We start from the raw sequence: 23,705 nt of genomic DNA, 5'->3' as shown, positions 1-23,705 counted from the left end.
TAAATGTAAATGGGCTAAATGCTCCAATTAAAAGACACAGCCTGGCAAATTGGATAAAGAGTCAAGACCCATTAGTGTGCTGTATTCAGGAAACCCATCTCACATGCAGAGACACACATAAGCACAAAATAAAGGGATGGAGGAAGATCTACCAAGCAAATGGAAAACAAAAAAAAGGCAGGGGTTGCAATCTTAGTCTTGGATAAAACAGACTTTAAACCAACAAAGATCAAAAGAGACAAAGAAGGCCATTACATAATGGTAAAGGGATCAATTCAACAAGAAGAACTAACTACCCTAAATAAATATGCACCCAATACAGGAGCACCCAGATTCATAAAGCAAGTCTTTAGTGACCTACAAAGTGACTTAGATTCCCACACAATAATAATGGGAGACTTTAACACCCCACTGTCAACATTAGACAGATCAACGAGACAGAAAGTTAACAAGGATATCCAGGAACTGAACTCAGCTCTGCACCAAGCAGACCTAATAGACATCTACAGAACTCTCCACCCCAAATCAACAGAATATACATTTTTGTCAGCACCACACCACACCTATTCCAAAATTGACCACATAGTTGGAAGTAAAGCTCTCCTCAGCAAATGTAAAAGAACAGAAATTATAACAAACTGTCTCTCAGACCACAGTGCAATCAAACTAGAACTCAGGATTAAGAAACTCACTCAAAACCACTCAACTACATGGAAACTGAACAACCTGCTCCTGAATGACTACTGGGTACATAACGAAATGAAGGCAGAAATAAAGATGTTCTTTGAAAACAATGAGAACAAAGACACAACATACCAGAATCTCTGGGACACATTCAAAGCAGTGTGTAGAGGGAAATTTATAGCACTAAATGCCCACAAGAGAAAGCAGGAAAGATCTAAAATCGACACCTTAACATCACAATTAAAAGAACTAGAGAAGCAAGAACAAACACATTCAAAAGCTAGCAGAAGGCAAGAAATAACTAAGATCAGAGCAGAACTGTAGGAAATAGAGACACAAAAAACCCTTCAAAAAATCAATGAATCCAGGAGCTGATTTTTTGAAAAGATCAACAAAATTGATAGACTGCTAGCAAGACTAATAAAGAAGAAAAGAGAGAAGAATCAAATAGATGTAATAAAAGATGATAAAGGGGATATCACCACCGATCCCACAGAAATACAAACTACTATCAAAGGATACTATAAACACCTCTAAGCAAATAAACTAGAAAATCTAGAAGAAATGGATAAATTCCTCGACACATACACCCTCCTAAGACTAAACCAGGAAGAAGCTGAATCTCTGAATAGACCAATAACAGGCTCTGAAATTGTGGCAATAATTAATAGCCTGCCAACCAAAAAAAGTCCAAGACCAGATGGATTCACAGCTGAATTCTACCAGAGGTACAAGGAGGAAATGGTACCATTCCTTCTGAAACTATTCCAATCAGTAGAAAAAGAGGGAATCCTCCCTAACTCATTTTATGAGGCCAGCATCATCCTGATACCAAAGCCAGGCAGAGACACAACAAAAAAAGAGAATTTTAGACCAATATCCCTGATGAACATAGATGCAAAAATCCTCAATAAAATACTGGCAAACCGAATCCAGCAGCACATCAAAAAGCTTATCCACCATGATCAAGTGGGCTTCATCCCTGGGATGCAAGACTGGTTCAACATACGAAAACCAATAAACGTAATCCAGCATATAAACAGATCCAACGATAAAAACCACATAATTATCTCAATAAATGCAGAAAAGGCCTTTGACAAAATTCAACAACCTTCATGCTAAAAACTCTCAATAAATTAGGTATTGATGGGACATATCTCAAAATAATAAGAGCTATCTATGACAAACCCACAGCCAATATCATACAGAATGGACAAAAACTGGAAGCATTCCCTTTGAAAATGGGCACAAGACAGGGATGCCCTCTCTCACCACTCCTATTCAACATAGTGTTGGAAGTTCTGGCCAGGGCAGTCAGGCAGGAGAAGGAAATATAGGGTTTTCAATTAGGAAAAGAGGAAGTCAAATTGTCCCTGTTTGCAGATGACATGATTGTATATCTAGAAAACCCCATTGTCTCAGCTCAAAATCTCCTTAAGCTTATAGGCAACTTCAGCAAAGTCTCAGGATACAAAATCAATGTACAAAAATCACAAGCATTCTTATACACCAATAACAGACAAACAGAGAGCCAAATCATGAGTGAACTCCCATTCACAATTGATTCAAAAAGAATAAAATACCTAGGCATCCAACTTACAAGGGACGTGAAGGACCTCTTCAAGGAGAACTACAAACCACTGCTCAATGAAGTAAAAGAGGATACAAACAAATGGAACAACATTCCATGCTCACGGGTAGGAAGAATCAATATCGTGAAAATGGCCATACTGCCCAAGGTAATTTAGAGATTCAATGCCATCCCCATCAAGCTACCAATGGCTTTCTTCACAGAATTGGAAAAAACTACTTTAAAGTTCATATGGAACCAAAAAAGAGCCCACATGGCCAAGTCAGTCCTAAGCCAAAAGAACAAAGCTGGAGGCATCACGCTACCTCACTTCAAACTATGCTACAAGCCTACAGTAACCAAAACAGCATGGTACTGGTACCACAACAGATATATAGACCAATGGAACAGAACAGAGCCCTCAGAAATAATGCCACATATCTACAACCATCTGATCTTTGACAAACCTGACAAAAACAAGAAATGGGGAAAGAATTCCCTATTTAATAAATGGTGCTGGGAAAACTGGCTAGCCATATGTGGAAAGCTGAAACTGGATCCCTTCCTTACACCTTAGACAAAAATTAATTCAAGATGGATTGAAGACTTATATGTTAGACCTAAAACCATAAAAACCCTAGAAGAAAACCTAGGCAATACCATTCAGGACATAGGCATGGGCAAGGACTTCATGTCTAAAACACCAAAAGCAATGGCAACAAAAGCCAAAATTGACAAGTGGGATCTAATTAAACTAAAGAGCTTTTGCACAGCAAAAGAAACTACCGTCAGAGTGAACAGGCAACCTAAAGAATGGGAGAAAAATTTTGCAATCTACTCGTCTGACAAAGGGCTAATATCTAGAATCTACAATGAACTCCAACAAATTTACAAGAAAAAAACAAACAACCCCATCAAAAGTGGGCAAAGGATATGAACAGACACTTCTCAAAAGAAGACATTTATGCAGCCAAAGGACACATGAAAAAATGCTCATCATCACTGGCCGTCAGAGAAATGCAAATCAAAACCACAATGAGATACCATCTCACACCAGTTAGAATGGCCATCATTAAAAAGTCAGGAAACAACAGGTGCTGGAGAGGATGTGGAGAAATAGAAACACTTTTACACTGTTGGTGGGACTGTAAACTAGTTCAACCATGGTGGAAGTCGGTGTGGCGATTCCTCAGGGATCTAGAACTAGAAATATCATTTGACCCAGCCATCCCATTACTGGGTATATACCCAACGGATTATAAAACATGCTGCTATAAAGACACATGCACATGTATGTTTATTGCGGCACTATTTACAATAGCAAAGAGTTGGAACCAACCCAAATGTCCAACAACGATAGACTGGATTAAGGAAATGTGGCACATATACACCATGGAATACTAGGCAGCCATAAAAAAGGATGAGTTCATGTCCTTTGTAGGGACATGGATGAAGCTGGAAACCATCATTCTCAGCAAACTATTGCAAGGACAAAAAACCAAACACCGCATGTTCTCACTCATAGGTGGGAATTGAACAATGAGAATACATGGACACAGGAAGGGGAATATCACACACTGGGGCCTGTTGTGCGGTAGGGGGAAGGGGGAGGGATAGCATTAGGAGATATACCTAATGTTAAATGATGAGTTAATGGGTGCAGTACACCAACACGGCACATGTATACATACGTAACAAACCTGCACAATGTGCACATGTACCCTAAAACTTAAAGTATAATAAAAAAACACAAAAGAAAAAAAAAAAGAAATGGCAACTCACAAGAAAGCTCAAGTTGCTTTGAAGTCCTTTCAAAAAAAGAAAAAATTCTTAACTGTATTAGCCTGCTAGGATTATGTAGGAAAAAAAACATTTAATTTCAGAAAATGAAGGCTTTAATCATATCAAAGTACCCCACACTGGTTATCTCACTGCTTGACTCTATTACCTTATAATGAAGAACATTGGTTCCATGAAAGCACTATTATCAACAGGTTCCAATTCAGAGGATTGGCTAGACTTTCCAATTACCCAAGAAGGTAAGAGTTTGCTTTGTTTGCTTATTCTGTAACTTTTATGTATGAAAATATCGGCCGGGCGTGGTGGCTCACACCTGTAATTCCAGCAATTGGGGGGCCAAGGCAGGTGGATCACGAGGTCAGGAGATCGAGACCATCCTGGCTAACATGGTGAAACCCCTACTCTACTAAAAAATACAAAAAATTAGCCGGGGGTGGTGGTGGGCACCTGTGGTCCCAGCTACTCGGGAGGCTGAGGCAGGATAACAGCGTGAACCCGGGAGGCGGAGCTTGCAGTGAGCCGAGATCGCGCCACTGCACACAAGCCTGGGTGACAGAGCGAGACTCTGTCTCAGAAAAAAAAAAAAGAAAATATCACATATTGTCACAAACTTATAAAAAAAACTCATATTATAGTCTTAGAAAAATCCTGAGAACCTTAGCTGTGTGTATCTCAAACTATCAATAACATTCTCCTACAGTCTACTCCTACTTCCTAAACTGGAAACCATTATAAAGTAACTCAAATATCCTTAACTGCTAACTCAAAGACTCCTAAAATTCAAGCACATAGAAAAAAGCGTGAAAAACAAATATCTCTGGCAGTCCACAGTGGCTCCTTGAAACAGTCTCAGTTTTTCAAAAAACAAGGCAAACAATTAAGTCAGTATCCATAGCCTTTAGAGATCGAAGCCTTGGCTTTGAGATAAACTACCAAGCACCCAAAATGTCCATGACAGCATTTTCACTGAGACCCCACCTAAATAACACCCCCAACCCCAACTAAGTTACCAATTTAAGGAAAAATTAAGTGTCCTCAAGTGGAAACAATGATAAACTGAAACTCAATCCCAGTGACCACAAATCAATGGCTATCAGGCAGCATACAATGATGGGAAATGTAGATTACCTTTTAAAATCATATACATGCATATGATTTCTCAGTGATTCTAGGTGAGTCATAGGAATTTCTAATACACTCTTAATATCTTCAAATTTCTGTAAAGCAGGCAGAATTAACATATCATATTCCTTTACATTCAATTTTTTCTATATATCTAACATTCATGATCTCATCACTTTAATGTATGATGTTGAATTAAATCTAAGTTAGCTTGTACTTTCAAAGAACAAGTGCTTCTGGAGTTTCCCCTCAAAAAAAAAAAATGCTCTATATCTATCTTTCTCTTTTTCTGTCTATCTTATAGGATTTAATTAAAATAAAGAGGTGGGAATAGGTAAAATGTATTTGGATAAAATGGAAATGGAGACCAGGCAGTTGTTTTAATTCTTACTCTCACAAAGAAATAAATGGGAAGAAAAAAAAAAAAACAAAGGAAAAGAAAGTATCTTTAGGACTTTAAAAGAAAGTATCTATGGGACATCACTGCTAAGAACTCAGGGCACTCCCACTTAGACTTACACCAAACGGAAAGTATAATTAGGTTTATACCTCGGAATAATATGTCATTTATCATCAAGGATGCCCAAGTAAACTGCTCTAACACTACACTTACAGGCAATGAATTACTGTGTGGCACTATTGATCTCTTCATTATTTTCTGATAAGTAAAGACCAAAAAATTAGCTGAAATCCTAAGGACCGAGAGGCATGTTGGAGCTCTCAAAAGGACTGAAAACAAGACAAGCTGAATAGAGACTTCTGATTTAGGTGTTACTTTTATGGAAAGCAAAGGAATTATGTTTACTGAATTAACATTATGTTCGGTACATGTATACCAATGTTTGGTAGAAACATTGTTTACCTACTATGTACCAAATATTTTGCCAGGTGCTTTATTTCATCACGTTTTAATCCTTGACATTACTCCATATAATCGTATATGCTTCCAGTGTAAACGCTGACATTTAATCCATAGAATCACGTATGTTTCTAGTGTAGACACTGAGTCTCAAAAGGAATATACAATTTGTCTGAGCCACAGTTAGAAAGTGGCAAAAGAGACTTGAACCAAGTCTGACTAGTCCGTTCTCTCTAATACGCTGCTGAAATAAAATGGGTATTTCACTGCTTAGTTTGTGTTTACCTGGCACCAGAGGACTCATTTAAAAAACTCACATTTCAGTAAATATAATCATTTCCATTTGTCTTTCTTTCATCAAACACTTACTTAACTGACTTTATTTTTCTCAATGTACAATGTTGGCCAAAAATTTTGGCAACATGTTTCCACAGCTTTAGATTATTGAAATGACTGTGTGAAAAGAATATAAAATAACAGAAAGCTTCTTTAATAGCCCTCAAAAAATGGTGCCAGTTATGTATTACAAATGGTCTTCTAGAAGAACATGGTATTTCGTGTCGAAACAGCGCGTGTAAATCTCTTAATTCATCATTAAAGTGATAGTAAAACATGGCAGGCATTTACTAGCAGAGTAACCCAAGCCCAGCGATTTACAACCACAGAATGGCCAATGGAAATTCAGAACAGTTGATTACCTGACATGGGGTAGAGGCAGTGAGCAATTTTGTAAGAACAGGACTTCCAAGCTTGGCCACCCCGGAGGAGTGCTGTGCCTCCAAATAAATAAATGATCCTGCAAAAACAAAGGGAAAGTCATGTGGATGCAAGTTCTCTCACACACTTAGCTGTTCTTTGCTCTAGAATCTCATCCTTGCACATGTTAAACTATCAATTAGATAAAGAAAATTACATTTTTACATATTTACTATTATGGTTTGTAGATAACAAATAGCATTTATACCTGTATAACATTAAATACCTAAAATAACATTTAATCAATTAAAACAAGCTCTTGATCCACATCACCTAAACAAACATTTCTACTGGCTTCATTTATGTCATAGAATTTGACATCAAATTAAATGAAGCTTCTAAGCTGACAATTAGATATTCAACATGCCCTCATGAAATACCACGAGAGCTTTATTTTTTAGTTTCTTCACAAAGTACCGAAGGATATGAGCTTATGGAATGAATTTTATCTTCTCCCGGGTCTTACATGTTTGACATTGTTGTCTGTGCTAGAGGGGATGAAAGCTTAATTAAAGATCTAATCTGAACATTAACAAAATAATCGCTTTTAGATTTTAACTACGATGGATGTGCTCATGGCAAATGTGCAGGGGATAGCATCTCTCAGCAGCTTAAAAGATCGCACGTTCGGAGCTGCTGTCTGGGGTAGTTTCACTGAATATTGAAGACTTACAAGGAAGGCTATACCCAACAATGTCAAGGTCTGATCCTGCCCTTTGATAATCACAGTGATGGGCAATTTGGAAAACCAACTATTTTCATTGGAAAATACCATATTCAGAGAGTGATTTTCCTATATACAAGTCAATGCCGACTGCACAGAAAGGAAAGAATTTAGAATTAGAATGTATTATTTTATAGACTCCATCACATGTTTAACCAAACAACCAAGGATGTGAGTCAGCAGTGTCATCTTTGAGTGGGAAAAATATTATCCAGTTTATATTGTTTTTAAATCTCAAAACCAACTTGGAAAGATAAAGATTACTGTCCCCAAATTCCAAACTACAGGTAATGGAAACAGTGTATGCAAGCAAGTTCATTAAATTCTCTATGTTTCACCTAAAAAGGAAAAGAATGGGAAAAGGTGATTTTGAAAAATTCTTCCCCTAAAAATGCTCAGGTTTAGGTAAAATTCAACTGAATATTTTTAAAAAGACAATCAAAATTTTAAAAACAAATGAACCGATATTCAAAGACCTTACTCCTCCAGTCATTTAAAAGAATATACACAATTTCAAACAAGCGGTTAATGAAGGTGAGAACATGTACACATTAAGATTCCAAAATCTAAAAGAAGCAAAAGGACTGAATAAATCGTTTAGACAACAAAGTGACTGAAAAAGTAATGAAAAGAAAATCTAACAAGAAATGTATGGTCCCACATCTGAGTTAAATTTTCTTTTCTTTTCTTTTTTTTCCTGAGACAGGGTCTGGCTCTGTCACCTAGGCTAGAGTGCAGTAGCATGATTATGGCTCAGTGCTGCCTCGAACTCCTGGGTTCAAACAATCCTCCAGCTTCAGCCTCCCACTGGGACTACAGAAGCACACTACCACATACAGTAATTTTTAAATTTTTTTGTAGGGGCAGAGTCTCAAACTCCTGGCCTCAAGCAATCCTCCTGCCTTGGCCCTTCAAAGTGCTGGGATTTTGAGCATAAGCCACTGCACCTGGCTCCCTACTTAATTTTTAAAAAACAAATACTTGCAACATTATTCGAGGAACCTCAGATCTTAGAAAAATATGGAGAGCTCCCTGATTCATTTTAGGTTGCCAGAATATCTTTAATTTTTAATAAAATGGATGAAAATAGGACAAAATTTAAAACTCTAGAGAGCAATCTCACTTGAGAGCATAGGAACAAATATTCTAATTAAAATGATATCGAATAAATTTGAAATCATTATCCAAAAATAGTGTGTCTTGATTAATCTGAGCCCTCCAAGAATGTAGGTTTGGTTTAATTTAGGAGCTCTGTCACCATATTCAGTTACATCAACAAATGAAAGTGTCAAGTCATAGAATCTTATCTAAATGTTGAAAAGACTATGAAAAACCAGTGAACAATTTCAAGTCGCCAATCTTAATAAAATAAAAGGAAATAATTAAAGACTAGTGAACAACCTCAAAATAAATAGCATTCTAAATGGCAAATGATAAAACAATATTAATTAAAATGAGAAATAGCATAATATATTTCTGTCATAATTATCAATTAGAGATAATATTATACAATATTTATTATCTTAGACTAATATTATCTTAAAGGTCTGGTGAATGTAGAAGTCAAGGAAATAAAATATCTAGTAGACACTACAGAAAAAGAGAAGTAAAGTTCTCATGTTTTACCAATAATATAATTGTAAAAATAGCCAAAGTATTCCATTTTTTACAGTTATACTATCATTTAGACAATTTGGTAAGCTAAATGGAAACAGATATATTATAAAATTACTTCTCTTAGCAGTAAGTTTCTAGATATATAAACAGCAAGAAATGTCCAACTCCTGATAGCAAAATTAATTTTTTTAATGTAGGAATAAATTTAACAGAAAAGGGACATGATTTATATGAAGAACATTATAAACTTTGTGAAAGACTACAAACTCTCAGATGAAAAGAGATAACATGTTTCTAGGCGGAAAGATAATAGAATTAAAATATGAAGTTACTGACCATTGATTTGGAAGCTAAATGCTATCTTACGATAATTTTAACCAAATATTTAGAAAGTTGACAATATTGTGTTAAAATTACTATGTGCAGGTAAGGGGTATAGAGAGTCTAAACTCTGACCACAGGCCCAGGGACTTCTAGGAACATGTCCCTTGGTGTATCTTCCTATCAGCCTGCTCTAAACAATGAGCCAAGTTGGAGAAATGTGGAATTTACCAGTTTTATTCCTGGTCATGGCAAGGGGTTTACTTCTGGTAATCAGAATCGTTTATCGTAAAACTCTTACACACCCACATACCCCAGAGCGACTATGTGACCAGCACAATATAAAAATTAAAGGACGGAGTGAATAGTCTCCCTGGGTCAAAGTGTTCACATCCAGCTCGACCTCACCTTCTGCAAAACAGGTACCTTGTTAATGCACTGGCCTAGAAGTAACACCTCACATGTCTTAAGAACGTTAGAGGCCAGTCTGTATAACTTTTACAAATGCAAAAGTTATAAACAAGCATTACCATATAGAACAAAGAAATGAATAATAAATAAAACTACTCCAATTAGGTTTGGTTCCAGAGTGCAAGAGGGGTTTAATATTTAAAAAATCAATTTACCTTATAGACAAAAAAGATAATCTGACAATCATATCATAATTGCTGAAAAACATTGAAAACTTTTAACATACATTCTTTTTTTATTTTTTTAAAAAGCACGCTCTGAATAGAAGGGAACATTCTTATCTGATAAAGAATACAATTTTTCAGTAAGCGTGGCACTTAAGGTTCAACTATTGACAGCTTTTCCTCTGAGACAGAAATAAGACAAGTCTAGCAGCTATCACCAGTTCTATTCAACACATTCTAGAAATTCTGTCCAGTACATAAAACAACAAAAGGAAGATAGAAGTGTTAATATTTAGAAAAAAGGAAATAAAATTGCCATTATTTGCAGACAAAATAATTGTGATCCTAGAAAATAAAATATATATGTATAAGTTCTTAGCTATGATAAATAAAATTAGCAAGGCCACTGGATACAAGGTCAATATTTTCTATAAAAATGAATTTCTATATGTCAGCAATAATCAAAATCAGAATTTCTTTAAAAGTAACATTTATAACAGCACAAAAACCTAGGAAAATATTAGCAAAAGATTTTCAAAATCTCTACCCCGAAAGCTGTAAAATATTACTTAGTAAAATTAAAGAACCCAAATAAATTGAGACATTGGAAACATTTGAAAAAAATATTTTTCAGTGAAATGCAAATAAATATTACATATGAGAAATCATTGTATACCCATTAATTGGAAATTTTAAAAGAGAATTATAATGCCTCTTGCTGGTAGGAAAATAGGAAAAAGTACTCCCATTTTGTCACTGAAAATTGAAGTACTTAAGTTTTAGGGTAAATGAATCTATAAATGTTTATTGAAAATATAAATACATATCTTGCTTAAAAAATATAGGAGTCTCACTCCTAGTTATTATCCATTGCATAAAATCGAAAGTATCCCACATGAGGAAATGTGTACAAAAAAAATTAGCCGGGCATGGTGGCGGGCGCCTGTAGTCCCAGCTACTCGGAGAGGCTGAGGCAGGAGAATGGCGTGAACCCGGGAGGCGGAGCTTGCAGTGAGCCGAGATCGCGCCACTGCACTCCAGCCTGGGCGATAGAGCAAGACTCTGTCTCAAAAAAAAAAAAAAAAAAAGAATAAATTTGAAACATCGTCATGATATTGATGTCACTGGATAGGGGAATAGCTAGATACATTATGGTATATACAAATCAAATAAATTTAGCTAAATAAACAAACATGAATTAAACTTCTCCCGATTCCAGGCAAGATTAAGTATCACAGACTGGATTTTATCTTCTGTCTTAAACGAGCAAAAAAAAAGTTAGAAGAAAGCATATTTAGCATGGACTGTCAAATATAGGACAATGGGAATGTAAGATAGTGATAGATCACAGGATAGTGATCTCTGAGAGAGGGGAAATAGATGAGTTAAGTCCTGTAATTCCCACAGCTTACTGCCTAGACAGAGTTTCCAGGTGCCTGTGCAGAGGGGAAACACAGGAGTGTGGCAGTCTCCTCGAGTTGAAACAGAGTCGGTGCTTTGGGGAGACCCACATGGGTAGAAGTCATAGGACAGAGTGCCAGCTGCCCCTTTCAGGTACTGGAACTTTGTAAAGACAGCAAGCTCCAGAGATCTGCAGAGAGTCCCCCCTAAATCGCCATGTAAGGATCCATCGTGTGCATGGATTGGAGAAAACTACTGAGTCTGGAGGCAAAAACACCTGAAATGAATAGCTGGAACATTTCCCGAAGGTCACAGAAAGTCACGAATGGTAGAGTTCTCTCACCAACCAGAGTGCAAAAAAAAAAAAACAGACATAGGCATTGGATAGAGAACTCAAACCAAATAAACACTTAACGTCCAGACAAAAACACGTATGCAAATGTGATGGTGTTTTTACTCATATTCGACAATATTTGGAAACAATCCAAGTGTCCTTCAGCTGGTTAGTGGATAAATGAAGTGTGGTCCATCCACACAATGGACCCAACTATTCAGCAGTGAAAAAGGAAGGAACTGTGGCTGAAGCCAGCGACATGGATGAGTCTCAAGTCCTTTATGCTAATTGAAAGAAGGTAGAATCAAAATGCTACATATGATATGATTCCATTTTCAAGACATTCTGGAATAGGCATACACTAGGGCTAGAAATCAGATCATTGGTGTCAGTGGTTGGAGGTGGGAGAATTATTGAGTACAAAATGGCACAGAACAATGTGTGGGGCAGGAATAGAATTGTTTTATATCTTCATTTTTGTGATGGTTACACAATTGTGTATGTATGTTAGAACTCAGTGAACTGTACACTAAAATGGTTGAATTTTACATTTAACAAATACTTTATCATAAAAAATGAAAAAAAATAGATAGTATTTGATGACTTGGAGCAACTGCCATAAGCTATCTTTAGTAACAAGAGAGGGACAATAGTTACAAGATAATATATTTCTTATAAAACAAACAATCACAGAAACACATATAATTTTGAATATGTATGTATCTACTATGTATATATCTGTGTGTGACTATATGAAATAGATAAAAGTGGAACATAATTAACATGAGTTGCCTATTTCGATGGAAATTTAACAGAGTAGGAATAGGAAGGTAGAAACCAAGAAAAAAAGGCAGGAAGGAAATTTGAGGCTTAATTACACACATACACACAAAAACTACATAATATCAACATATCCAGCCTGGGCAACACGGTGAAACCTCCAGCTCTACTAAAAATACAAAAACAAAAAATCAGCTGGGCGTGGTGGTGTGCACCTGTAGTCCCAGCTACTTGGGAGGAAAAGGCAGGAGAATTGCTTGAACCTGGGAGGTGGAGTATGCAGTGAGCATAGATCACACCACTGCTGCCTCTGACTCTACCAGAAATTTCCATTTCACTTTCCTTTCTCTTCCTGGTCCTTTTTTTTTAAAAATTCTCCTCCTCACTTGCAATTTAAAACCACTACTGATTCTCTTTACGGTTTGATCACGGCAATCATGGGTAAAGAGATGTTGACTCCATGATCCAGATATATATATATTTATTTACTGGCCCTTCCTAAAACGAGAAAGACTGCGTTTTTGTCCCTCATACTCTGGGTGAGACCAGCTGCCCCTAGTCTTATCAGTCATATTGTTATCTTTCACTATCCTTCATCTCACCGGAAAAGAATGGGTCTTTCAACATCTAACACACGGGCTCTATTAGAATCTTTTTAATGCAAATTATAGTTACATAGTAATTATAAGATGGCAAGAGACTAAAGGTGAAATACAAACATATTTTCTAATTGTCTTATCTGGTGTTATTCCTAGTCTTCTTATTAGAATGGACAACAAATATCTATGAATGTTTATGGAGCTCTTACTATATGAAAAACCTTCACAGGTGTTATTTCATTTAATTCTCATGACAACTCCATAGGGAAGCTACTTTTCTTTTCTCTATTTTCTATCTAATAAAACTGAAGCACCCTAGTATTTAGACATGGGTTCAGTGTCAACATCATGACAGAACCGCAGCCCATGCTCTTCCCTAACTGGTTATGGTAGCGCTCACATCAGACCACCATGACACACTGCCCGCACAGCTTCCCTTTGAGAATCACTGCCTTGGCTTAGGCCTTTATCATCTCTCACTGATATTTCTTCAGCACATCCATGTTTTTCCTACTCCAGCCTTTCACCCTCTCCATTCCCCTCATCTCAGCCACAACAGCCCTTTAGAGCAAATTTGATTGGTCACATGCTTTAACATGACTACCTGGGTCACCATCATCCTGCAGACACATTTAAAATTCCTCAGTACTCTCTAGAGTCCCCTTCCTTCCTCTCCTGTTTCATCAGTTCTTTTCTCCCTGTCCAATCATACACATCTTTCATCCCTAACTACTCCCATCTTTCTGCCCTCTTTGGGGATTCTTTCCTCCAATTAGGACATGATCCCTCCCACCCCTCTTTGGTTCCGCCTTCTCTCTGTAATTCCTTACTTCTGGCTCCCTGACTACTTTTCATTTCCCTTCAGTGCTCAGTTCAGGAGCCATCTCCTTCAATAAGGCATCTCGAATCCATCTGAATCACTTTCCATTCCTCTTAAAGCATCCTTCATAACTGATTGCAATTCCTTGCTAATGTACTTCAGCCACCAGATTCAGACCACCTCAAAGGCAGGGATCGTGGCATCCATCTTTGTGCATCCAGGTATCGTCTATGCTATGTATTTAATAATTGGCTTGAACAGAGAAAAATTAGTAAAATATTACATGAGTTTAGAGAAAATGGGCTGTTAATATATAGTTCCAATGATTTATAGTCCCCTTTCTATTTTAAACTTTAAACTTAACTTAGTCTGCTACAAAATGTTAAAGAAATGAGTCATGGCACAAAAGCAAAAATTAAAAACTTACCACACTGTTAAACAATGAACTAGGTTTATGGCTGTAGCCAACAGATGGATGGTTGAATTTTCCCACCCCATCCCCTAGCACCCTCACCCACTACCACCAACCCCAATTTCCAATGGCTGTAATTAAAAATATGATCAACACTTATTTTTGGTATAATTATTTGGAAGTCTGAAAGAAGAAACAAATAGGATAATCTTCAGTGAGGTTGAAAGATGATCTACAGTACAACTACAGTTGTGCTATTATAAGGTTGGCCAGGTGTGGTGGCTCCCTCTTGTAATCCCAGCACTTTTGGGAGGCTGAGGTGAGAGGATTGCTTGAGGCCAGGAGTTCGAGATCAGCCTGGGCAACACGGCGAGACACTGTCTTTACTTAAACCATACATTTAAAAGGTAAAGTTAATATGATGCTAACGTATATGGGGACTGACATCCAATGATAAATGTAAACAAAACAAAATAGAGAACAAACCCTTTCTGTTTTATTGGAGTTTCACAGATGCTTATTGGAATACCACAGGTAGTTATGGTTCCTCTATTTTAAGACGATATGTAAACACTGGAATGATAGTTAAAAATAAATATGTGGAAGAATAAGACTGTTTATTATAAAGAAGTCTGAAGACTGATTAAATTGCATTCAAGTGTTTGTAGATTTATTTTACAGATAGTGCTAAATCTCTGTCCTCAGTTCCCAGAAACAAGATTAGACTATTTTTCTTCCTGTTTTGAAATAATTGAATTGCTCTAAAAAGAAAGCAAGGCTACTGTACTCGATTCTGGGCAACTTGAGAAAATGATCAGAAAACTTTTCCACCTCTTTATGCCTTTAACCCAATCTTATAAAAATTGCAACAACAAACATGTTGGTGATTAAAACAATGCTCCTTTCAGGGAACTCAATTGCCACCAATTATTAACTTGGTCAGGAGGTTTTAAAGCAAGACAAACCAGAGTTCCATGTATATAGTCTACAGAAGAAAAATGAAAATACACAGTATCATCATTCCACAACATGCAAGAAAGAAAACTAATTATTTTTTAAAGAGGAAAATGTCCTACCATGATTTATGTTTGCTGTGTGATCAGTTGCAGGCAAGTGGTGCTCTCCATTATTCAATCTTTTCACCAGCTTCCAGTGTGAATCTTCTGTGAGAAATGGCTCCCAGCCACAGAAACCCGATTCAAAGTCACAGGTGAGATGCTTTGCTGTTACACGTGGAAGAGAAAACAGGTGAGGAGAAATGAAGAGCATGCAGGGAAACACTGCTCTACGCTAGCTAATCATCTTAGGAGGCCTGCAAAATTATTCTGCTTCTTAGTGAATGTTCTCTAATCATCAGAATAGCTTTCCTTTATCCACTCCCACACAATATCTCACGTGCTGTGCGAGGCATGACCCTTCCACATGCTTCTATCTGTAATTCTGGTACATTTCATTCTGGTTGGCTATCTCCATTGTATTTAATGATGCAAGGTGGAACTCTAGAGCTTTTCAGGGAGTAACTAATTTGCTTGCCCAGTATAAACCCGCTGAGATGGTAGTTTAAAGGAAAAAAATCCACTGGGAAGGGGAAAATTTAATTCTGGACATGCAAACAACTTGAGGTCAGCATCTCAGTGTTCATTTTATTATTCTATCCTAACACTTTCTCAAAAAAAAAAAAATACCTAGCCATTTTGGAATTGCAGGTAAATTAGATATTCTGAACGGAGCTGGTGTTATCCTTTGTCTTTTCTTTTTTCTTTTTCTTTCTTTTTTTTTTTAAGGCAGTCTTGCTCTGTCGCCCAGGCTGGAGTGCAGTGGCGCAATCTCGGCTCAGTGGCTCAATGCAATCTCCACCTCCTGGGTTCAAGCAATTCTCTTGCCTCAGTTTCCCAAATAGCTGGGATTACAGGCACATGCCACAATGCTCGGATATTTTTTGTATTTTTAGGAGAGACAGTGTTTCACTATGTTGGCCAGGCTGGTCTCGAACTCCTGACCTCAAGTGATCTGCTCATCTTGGCCTGCCAAAGTGCTGGGATTACAGGCGTGAGCGACTATGCCCAGCCTGAGCCTGTCTTCTCTTAATACATAATTCAAAAGTTGCCAAGTACTTAATTTCCTCCATTTATCATAAAAGAACTGGTTCTAGAGGAAATCGGGATTTGGAGCATACTTTATAGGCACCTTTCATAGTTTTGACGCCAAATTTATGACAGAAAAATAGATGGTTTCATAAGACTGGGCATTCAACTAGAAAGTCTAATAGCTTGATTTGTGCTTTCAAGAAATTAATTTTTATGTGCTTAAATTTCATTTTCCTAAAATAAGAATCATAGTATCAGACTATCTTAGATAGTACTTTTGGGGATAAATTAACACAATTAATTTAAAAGCTTATTCCTAAATATTCCTCTTTATGCTGAGGCACTTTTCAAACAGTGGGAGAGAAAAAGAGAATTAAGTTGTCAGAGAACACCCACAGTTTTGACAGGATTCCTAAGATCTTCATGCTATCATCTTTAATAACAATAAAAACAGCCATACTATCACTGAGTTCCAAGTATGTAGCAGGTATTTTACATATATTAACCTTAATTCTTACACTCTACATAGTAAATACCATTTCCTAGAAGAGAAAATTGGAACTCAGAACATGAAGCAACTTGCCTGTGGTACATTTTAGTAAATGGAACGTCTAGACTTTGAACCTGACACCAAAAGCTCATATTCTGAAGCCTCCTTAAACCAGGAACTCTGTTTCATAATTAAAAAGACTCCATCACCATGGGTTTGCTTCTGACCATTGTGTTCAACTTGTAAATTTTAAATAATATGGCCAATTTAACCAGCATATCAAATAAGCTCACTATATCTTCATAATCAAAGCATCTTCAAGTCTCTGTAAATAGGGACACCTGATTTTATGACCACATATCTTATCACTGACATGTCAACTCTTAAAACATTGAAGTGTGGTATGCAAATGACAATGCCACTTCCGATTTCTCTACATGCAAATTGAACCTTTAGATCTGAAAGCCATGCTTGTCAGACAGTCATAGAACAGACAGTTGGTCTTCCATATCTGTGGGTTCCTTGTTGCAGATTCAACCAATACTGGTTCAAAAATATAGTATTAGCAGGATGTGTAACCTGCAGATACAAGGGCTGACTTTTCCCCGGGGCTCAAGTTCTCCAGGGACTTGAGCATCCATAGATTTTGGTACAGCATTTCTTTCATAAGAAATGAATATTATTTTTCCCTCTAAATGGATTTCCCTGCAAATAAAAAACAAGAAAGTTGACTACAGTATAATAATAAAAACATGTTGCACATCGCCTAATGGTGCACTGATATGACAAGGAGGTGCAGTTTGCCCATATACCTAGCTGGAAATCTATTGCTCTTGGCTAGTTTTTCTTTTCTCAGGTGTGTCTACACAATTTATAGGATATGGCTGTTGATAAAACATTACTCCCCAGGGGAGAGTGCCTTCTGTTTTTTGACACAACCTTGAGCACTTATAACCTAGCTGTGACTTTCTCCTTGGGCATTCACAGAACCCTCTGGTCTAATCCCTCAGTCCTCTGTGAGCTCTGCCACCTTCTATGCCACCTCCAAAATGTTCTGTCAGTTGGTGGAGTATAGAAATATTTAAGACTCAAAGTACATATTTGGCCTCTGAAATGTGCTTCAAAGTTCCAAATTCTTGGTTGTGGATTTGATGAAGGAATCCTTCCACCTCTCTACAAGGGTACCCCCAATTCCTAGAACACACTTCCCTGGAATACAAGATCTTCCATGGGTAGAGTGACCACAGGTCTGGCCTGGCCCAGGGTTGCCTCAATGCATGCCTGTTGTCCTAGTATAATAATTAATACCTCACCTATTCTTTTCCCTCTCTCAGTCCCTGTTTGGGTAATAAACTCAATATTGCACTGTTAGGGCAGCAAATTATGCATTGCTATACAAAGGAAGCAAGTCCATGCAAACAGCAATCTTCTTCATTGCAGATAGCTGCTGCAGGCACCATCCTAATTTCCCCAACAAGGCAACGGTGTGAAATGGCAACGAGATCGATGAGTGTGAAAATGGAAAGTAACATATGACCGATGCATCCCACACCCTTACCCAGACTCTTCACAGTTGAGCTAGTCGCTCAACCACAAATACATAAAGAAAGAAGCTCTCAAGATAAAAGCAACTTTTGATTGTATAAATGTTGAAATTTGGCTTTAGGACAAAAGTTCAAACCATTTCTTTCATTATCTAGATGTTTTATCGGTTAAAAAAATGTCAATCATTGTGCTTTTTACAGAATGCTAAACACCACCGTCCTTTTCAAAATGAAAATTAGCTTTCGAAATCCATCACTGTAAAGATGTGTGAAAGCAACATGGTGACATGGTGCAACCATCTCTGTAAAAACCTTGGTGAATTGCTTGGCTGTTTTTACTAATGTGTTCCTGTACATGTAAAAGAATATTTTTTAAAGCTAAAAGTTCAAAAACTTCACTGTACTGTAAGATGTAAATCAAATTCCAGTAACTAAATTGAAGTTCTTCCATTAATGTCTCCCCTGTGTAATTCAAAAACTTTAAAGCGAACTTATAAATATCTGAAGAAAGCCAGCAGAGTCAAATGCATTTTGGCAATTATTAGATGTCTTATTATACTCTATGTGTTAAATGTAAACATTTGCGAAATCTAAAAAATATCTATTCATGTTATAAATAAAGTACTTTCATTAAAACAATGATTTTGATTACTTAGTTGCTTTTAACTTTCTGTGATTACAGAATACGCTTCACCATCTCTAAGCACAGTATGAGATATGGCACTGCTCACAATTTCAGAGAAATTTTACTCACAGTTCTTCAGTTAAAGTGATATTTTAAGATTATGGCAAAGCGTTCTCTTGCATATTTAACCACTGCAGCATATGGGCAGACAAGAAAGAATTTCATTGTTCAGCTGAGAAAAAATCTGGATCATGAAAAGTAAAATATTTTATGAATCCTCTAGAAGTTAATCAGCTCTTCGTGAAATAAGAAAAAAAAGCTATGTATGGGAAATGAATGGGGAATATTTCATTTAACGAGAATATATTAGATTTTAACTAGGATTATATTATAAATATTTTGTTAATATGTATTGGAAACCCACACAGATCATTGCTACACTAAATATTTTTATATTGCTATTTCCTTTCCCTTCTTGAAGTGTTTTAGCATTCAACATTTTTTTTTTTTTTTTTTTTTGAGACGGAGTCTCACTCTGTGGCCCAGGCTGTAGTGCAGTGGTGCGATCTCAGCTCACTGCAAGCAAGCTCCGCCTCTCAGGTTCACACCATTCTCCTGCCTCAGCCTCCCAATTAGCTGGGACTACAGGCGCCTGCCACCACGCCCGGCTAATTTTTTGTGTTTTTAGTAGAGAGGGGGTTTCACTGTGTTAGTCAGGATGGTCTCGATCTCCTGACCTCGTGATCCTCCCGCCTCAGCCTCCCAATGTGCTGGGATTACAGGCGTGAGCCACCGCACCTGGCCCAACATTTTTTTTTAACATGAAAGACGTCTGGAGACAATATCACAGTAAAAATTAGTGCATTGCACAAGATCCTTGGTTTCAATTTCTTTCATTTGACTATTATACCAACGTCCCCTTTGAAGGTACACAATTCATATTAGCATTTAAAATTGTTTTAAAAGTCCTATAATAAAAAAACCCTTTTTCATGGAATTTCCTGAACTATTTTGATTTGAAGATATATCTATCATGCCAACTTTTCCAGAACACAGTGAAGTAGATTCTATATACATTTTTTTCTATATGAGTTATTGAAAATTTTATATATAAATACAAATGTGTATTTTATTGTGGTAAAATATACATGACTTAAATGTAACATTTTAACAATTTTTAATGTAAGGTTCTATGGTATTAGGTACATTCCCACTGTTGTACAACCGTTACCACTAACCATCTCCAGAACTTTTTCATTCCCAAACTGAATCTCCACCCCTATTAAGCAATAATTTCCATCTCCCCTCCCCTCAAACCCTGGCAACCACCATTTTACTATCTGTCTCTATGAGTTTGCCTACCTTAGGTACCTTATATAAGTGGGATCAAACAATACGTGTCCTTTTGTCTCTGGCTTACTTCACTTAACGTCTTCAAGGTCCATCCATGTTGTAGCGTGTGTCTGAAAATTAGATCTATTTCATGTATAAACTGTACAGGGATCCAATGTGTATCTTTGGATATGTATGGCATGTTGTATTTTAATTATTTTGATAGAGATTTTTAAAACATATTGCATATATATTAATTTTTTAAGCTTTATTGATGTATAAATGACAAAATTGTAACTAAGGTACACAATGTAATATTTTGATACACATACACATAGTGAAAGGATTACCATAGTAAAGCTAATTAGCATCATTTCATCATATAGTTACCTTTTGTGTGTGTGATGAGAACATTTCAGATCTACTCTCAGCAAATTTCAAGTATACAATACAGTGTTATTAACTATAGTCACCAGGCTATACACTAGACCCCCAGAACTTATTCATCTTGTAAGTGAAAATTTGTATCTTTTGACCAACACCTCCCCATTTCTGCCAGTCCTCAGTCCTGGACAACTGCCATTCTACTCTCTATTTCTACAAATTCAACTTTTTTAGATTCCATGTATAACTGAGATCATGCTGTATTTGTCTTTCTCTGCCTGGGTTATTTCACTTCGCATAATCCCCTCCAGGCTCATCATTGTCACAAATAGCAAGATTTTTTTCTTCATTATTGCTGAATAATATTCCATTGTGAACACATATACATTTTATACACACACACACAAACACACACACACACACACACACCACTTGTTTGATCCATTCTCAGCGACTTCAGTTGTTTTGGTTGGATATTTTGAATAATGCTGCAATGAACATGAGGGTGCAGATATATTTTAATCTTAACTGCCCTCATTTAATACAGGATTATGTTAATAAACATCAAAAATCTATTGTTTGGTTTTAGAGAAATTTCACTCAGAGTTCATCAGTTAAAGTAATATTTTAAGATTATGACAAAGCTTTCTCTTGCATATTTAACCACTACAGCACATGAGCAGACAAGAAAGAATTTCACTGTGCAGCTGAGAAAAATTCTGGATCATGAAAAGTAAAATATTTTATGAATCCTCACAAGTTAATCAGCTCTCTGTGAAATAAGAAAGAAAGCTATGTATGGGAAATGAATGGGGAATATTTCATTTAATAAGAATATACTAGATTCTAACAGTATTATATTATAAATATTGTGTTAATATACACTATAAATACACATTATAAATATTTTGTTAATATTGATGCTCTTAAGGACTAGCAAAGTAATGAGAGATTTTGCTTCTACCCTGAGAGAACTCTGACTTATTTGCCTTTAGTTTTTATCAATCTTTTTAGATGCCATCTGTTTCTTCCCCTAGCTGTCTTCCTTCCTGAAGCCTCTTTGGTACAGTGGTTCTCAAAGTTTCATATGCAGACAAGTCACCTGGGACCTTGTTCTATGCAGCTTTTGGTTCTGTAAGGCTGGGCCAGGTCCTGAGGTTCTGCATTTCCACTAAGTTCCCAGGTAATACTGATGCTCTGGTCCATGGAGTTTGCTGTTGCAGCAAAACCCACAGGCTGTTTTTATTAACTGATTTTGAAAAGCCACCGGTCTGGAGGCTTTGCTATGCCATATATTAAAATAACACCTAAAACTAAGGGCAACTTGATAATGAGAGAAGACCCGAGTGAGTCTGCCTTTGGGGAAAAGCACACTGACTGTGGAATAACCAACTGACAATCCTCATGAGTGCATATTTACTTATTCTCCAGAATTTGTTAAGTATTCCTGGTACTATTCAAACTGCCTGCACAAGCTATACCCTCCTAGAGATTCATTCCAAAGTGCAATAAAAAAAGATATAAAGTTATTTTTCTTGTGCTTCATGAACATGGAAGAATCATTTATGAATAAAACTTGATATTACAAATTCAAATTTGTAAAATACAAATGTATATGTATGAGTAAAATGTTTCAATATGGTTTTAAATTTCAAAGGAAAGCCTCTCTTATTTTGTAAGAATATACATATGCACGTGTCTATATGCACAAATATATTAAATACTTTAGTGCAGCAAATAGTGTAAATGTAAATCAATTCTAATAATTCAAATCTATATAATTTCACAGCATAAATAATTGTATATATATTTACATGAAACACTCATTTTGGTATCAAAATACATGAATACACATATATACTGTATGCAATATGGCAACATTTTTATGACATATTCCCTATATCAAGTCAATCTCAATCACGCAAACATGACAGGTTTTCTTTGGACAAATGAGGTTACACTATTTAAAAACTTAAAAGACTAATAAGTAACACTGTTTTTGTTGAGAAGCACAATTACCCATTTCTGCATTCACCCAAAGAAAATAGCAGAATGGCATCCAGATCTACTGAATTGGAAAAATGTCATATACATAATCAATGAAACTTCAATAAATGAGAAAATATGTCAAAAATCAAATGCTAAACAATTTTTTAAAGGTGAACATAAAGTATGATTTACTACGGGGAAAACAATGGAGGGGAAAAAGCTAAGCTTCCAAATATACAAGTGCCCAGGTGCAGTGGCTCATGCCTGTAATCCCAGCACTTTGGGAGGCTGAGGCAGGTGGATCACCTGAGATCAGGAGTTCAAGACCAGCCTGGCCAACATGGTGAAACCCGTCACTACTAAAAATACAAAAATTATCTGGGTATGGTGGCACATGCCTGTAATCCCAGCTACTCTGGAGGCCAAGGCAGGAGAATCACTTGAACCTGGGAAGTGGAGGTTGTAGTGAGCCGAGATCATGCCATTGCACTCCAGCCCGGGTGACAGAGCAAGACTCTGTTTCAAAAAAAGAAAAAAAAAAAAAAAATATATATATATATATGTGGAAAGAAAGGAAATATATTTTCCTTCAGTTATTGACATTAAGAATTATAGAAACTGTTAGAAAGAAATATTTCCCCAATAGAAATGAACCAAATTGTCTGTAAAAAATTTAAATAAAACATAGAAAGAAACTTCACATACATTGGAGTAAATAAATTGTTCTTACATTGTTTGTTTTGAACAAAAGAAGAGAGCACCCCAAAAGCTTCGTTGAGCTCACACTGGTTAGCTGATTACTTGGTTTAGAACTAGGAGT

The 23,705-nt window shown here is 36.5% G+C and overlaps 1 protein-coding gene across 1 annotated transcript in view; it reads right to left on the bottom strand.

The window, feature by feature from the left end:
* MALRD1 (MAM and LDL receptor class A domain containing 1) overlaps positions 1-23,705 on the bottom strand; it is a 695,880-nt gene that overhangs the window by 582,383 nt on the left and 89,792 nt on the right. The window contains exons 11-12 of the mRNA XM_032166926.2: positions 15,511-15,657; positions 6,734-6,831 (exon numbers count right to left, since the gene is read on the bottom strand). Of these exons, the coding sequence (XP_032022817.1) occupies positions 6,734-6,831; positions 15,511-15,657 (245 nt within the window). The remainder of the gene's footprint in view (positions 1-6,733; positions 6,832-15,510; positions 15,658-23,705) is intronic.

Source organism: Hylobates moloch, unplaced genomic scaffold, assembly GCF_009828535.3.
Source record: "Hylobates moloch isolate HMO894 unplaced genomic scaffold, HMol_V3 SCAFFOLD_2, whole genome shotgun sequence".
Classification (NCBI taxonomy): domain Eukaryota; kingdom Metazoa; phylum Chordata; class Mammalia; order Primates; family Hylobatidae; genus Hylobates; species Hylobates moloch.
The sequence above is the reverse complement of the archived record's forward strand: the minus strand, read 5'-3'. Positions and strand labels throughout refer to the sequence as shown.